The 2,444-nt window shown below is 33.4% G+C and overlaps 1 protein-coding gene across 1 annotated transcript in view; it reads right to left on the bottom strand.

The window, feature by feature from the left end:
- The window catches only part of NAEGRDRAFT_54555 (uncharacterized protein), a gene marked incomplete at both ends in the record, with an annotated part of 9,988 nt that overhangs the window by 1,789 nt on the left and 5,755 nt on the right, over nucleotides 1–2,444 (bottom strand). Inside the window, one exon of the mRNA XM_002668841.1 lies at nucleotides 273–1,854. Within this exon, the coding sequence (XP_002668887.1) occupies nucleotides 273–1,854 (1,582 nt within the window). The remainder of the gene's footprint in view (nucleotides 1–272; nucleotides 1,855–2,444) is intronic.

Raw genomic sequence — 2,444 nt, 5'->3', positions numbered from 1 at the left:
TATTTGTTTGTTGATACTTTCTACCTTCTCGAACGAAATATTATCATTAATAAATTCTTTAAAGAAGGACTTGTGGAGTGAGGAAATAATTTGTTGTTTCTTTTCAACTTTTTGTAAAATATGTTTAATTTCTAGCAATCCTTTGCCACTGTCAAGAATTGTCTCAATTTCTTTAGTTCTCTCTACAATAGTAAATCTTTGTAACAGAGAGGGTTGATTTTTCTTTGCCTGAATAAATTTGTTAGATAAATGAAAATACTTTAAATACGTACTTTTTCTAAAATTGCAAGTGATTTTTGTTGTCCTGTTTCAAAAAAGTTACCACAAATAATGGAGGCTGCAATTAATAAATCAACATTTTGGTAAGTTTTTTGATTGGCAACACCCTTAATAAAACATTTGGAAAGTTCCAAATCACTGAGATTACCCAAAGTAGAGGTAGATCCTTTCTTCATACACCATTTTAAGAAGAGGAATAGTCTTCTTGAGCGATTGGTTTCTTCAATTTCTTGTAAGATTTTGATAGACTCCTTTTCTAGAATGTATTTAGGATTCATAATGTCATCATTACTCAAATTGTCTAATCCACGTTCCAAGTGATTCATAAATATTCCTCTCAGATCCTTATTAATGTATCTAGTCCATAAATCCATGCACAACCAACCAATGAAGGAAAATATTATCATTACACCAATAGTCATGCCTAACAGTCCTAAACCAAGACCATACTCATTTTGAGTATTCACATATGTGGAAACAACACCACACAAAGAACCTCCAAGAGTGGCACAAACAAAACCAAAGTAAACAGCATTCTCCCATCTTCTATAAAAAGGCATTGAAAATAAAAAGAAAATAGTGATGCAAAAGCTAGCTACCACAAAGTAAACTGCTTGAATTACCACAAATTGATCTCCTACAACATTAATCAACAAATAGTAAATTTGATAGCTTAGAACGCTTAAAAAATAGAGATGAGCATCAAATGTTAAGAAGGGAGTTTCACTCCTTGGATTTGCATCTGTTGTTGTGTAAAAACCAACAAAGGTTGTGAAAATTGTGAGCACATATGACAAAAGACCAATTATAATGAAAGCCAAATTGGTGCCCGAATAACAGGCCACGTCAGGAAATCTATTCAAAACTTGTTCAGCTGTTGTTGAAGAAGTGACCAGCACTGCTGACGAATAATTACAATTCAAAAACCCCAACATGAGCCAACTGATTGGCAAACTTGTTAAAGAGATTGTTACATTCAATATTCTAGTAATGACTTTGATTTTGGGCCAATACTTGCTCATTCTGTAGATAGATCTGTAGGCAATTATTAAAATAATGACTTGAAGTAGCTGTATGGCAAATATAATACCTGCAATAATGACCGCTGCAGTGTAAGGTAAATGTTCAAAACCAAATGTTAGAGGATAATTAACAGCTCTTGCTATCCACCTTCCATACTCGCCAAAGTTATAACTAGGTTGAATGGCAATCACTAATGTTGCCCATATGAAATATAGTCTGATGAGTAGAGTTTTGATATATTCATTTCTTCCAACTAATTCTTGTCTGGTTTGTAAATTAAGAAGGAACATGAAGGATCTCTCCTCTAACTGAGTAACAATAGACTCATTATAGTAATCTTCCAGTGATGATGTGGTACTACCCACTTGTGAAGCATTCACAACACTACCTGCTGCATTGGCATCATTAGGTTGTCTTGTTGAAGTAATATAACTTCGCTTATCTATTGAGGCAACATTGGTAGAAAAGTTATAATCTAGCACACTTCCGGATTCACCATCTGAACCAATAATACTTCCTCTCCTACTCATATTTACAGTTGGTTGTATATTCCTAGAAAATAAATTATATTATATGATTATTTTGATGATAGCAGTTTAATAGTAGATACTAGATATTAAGGAACCTTAGTTATAAATCCAACACTCTCCTATCACACAATACACAAAGGTGAGTTTTAACTGATACAGAAAAGAGAGCAAATAAACAACAGTTCTTTTGTTTTTGAGAAACGGCTCAATAAAGAGAGGGTGGCGCTTTTTTTTCTGTAAATTTTTCTGTTAAGTTCAAACTGATAAGGTAAGGATATTGATTCTTAAGGGAATCACTTTCCCAAAAACTGCTGGAACAACCAAGGGACAAAAGATGTCAATGTAAGTACATGCGTTTCCCATAGAGGTCAATATATTGTTGTGAAATGTAAAATTATAACGTGCAAGGTTCAAGCAGTAGCATAGGAGATGATTCTTTTGGATAATTATGTGGTGATTACTGGGAAGTGGTGTGTTGTTAACACAAAAAATGTTTAAAACGAGCTGTTTGGCTGAATGTTCCAAGGGTATTTCGGTAATTATTTGTGCTCAACGTTATTACTATTTCCATTAATGTTTTCCTCATTACTGCAACAGTTGGTTTGTTCCGTT

Source organism: Naegleria gruberi, assembly GCF_000004985.1.
Source record: "Naegleria gruberi genomic scaffold NAEGRscaffold_94, whole genome shotgun sequence".
NCBI lineage: Eukaryota > Heterolobosea > Eutetramitea > Acrasida > Naegleriidae > Naegleria > Naegleria gruberi.
This window is presented reverse-complemented; position numbering and strand designations above follow the sequence as displayed.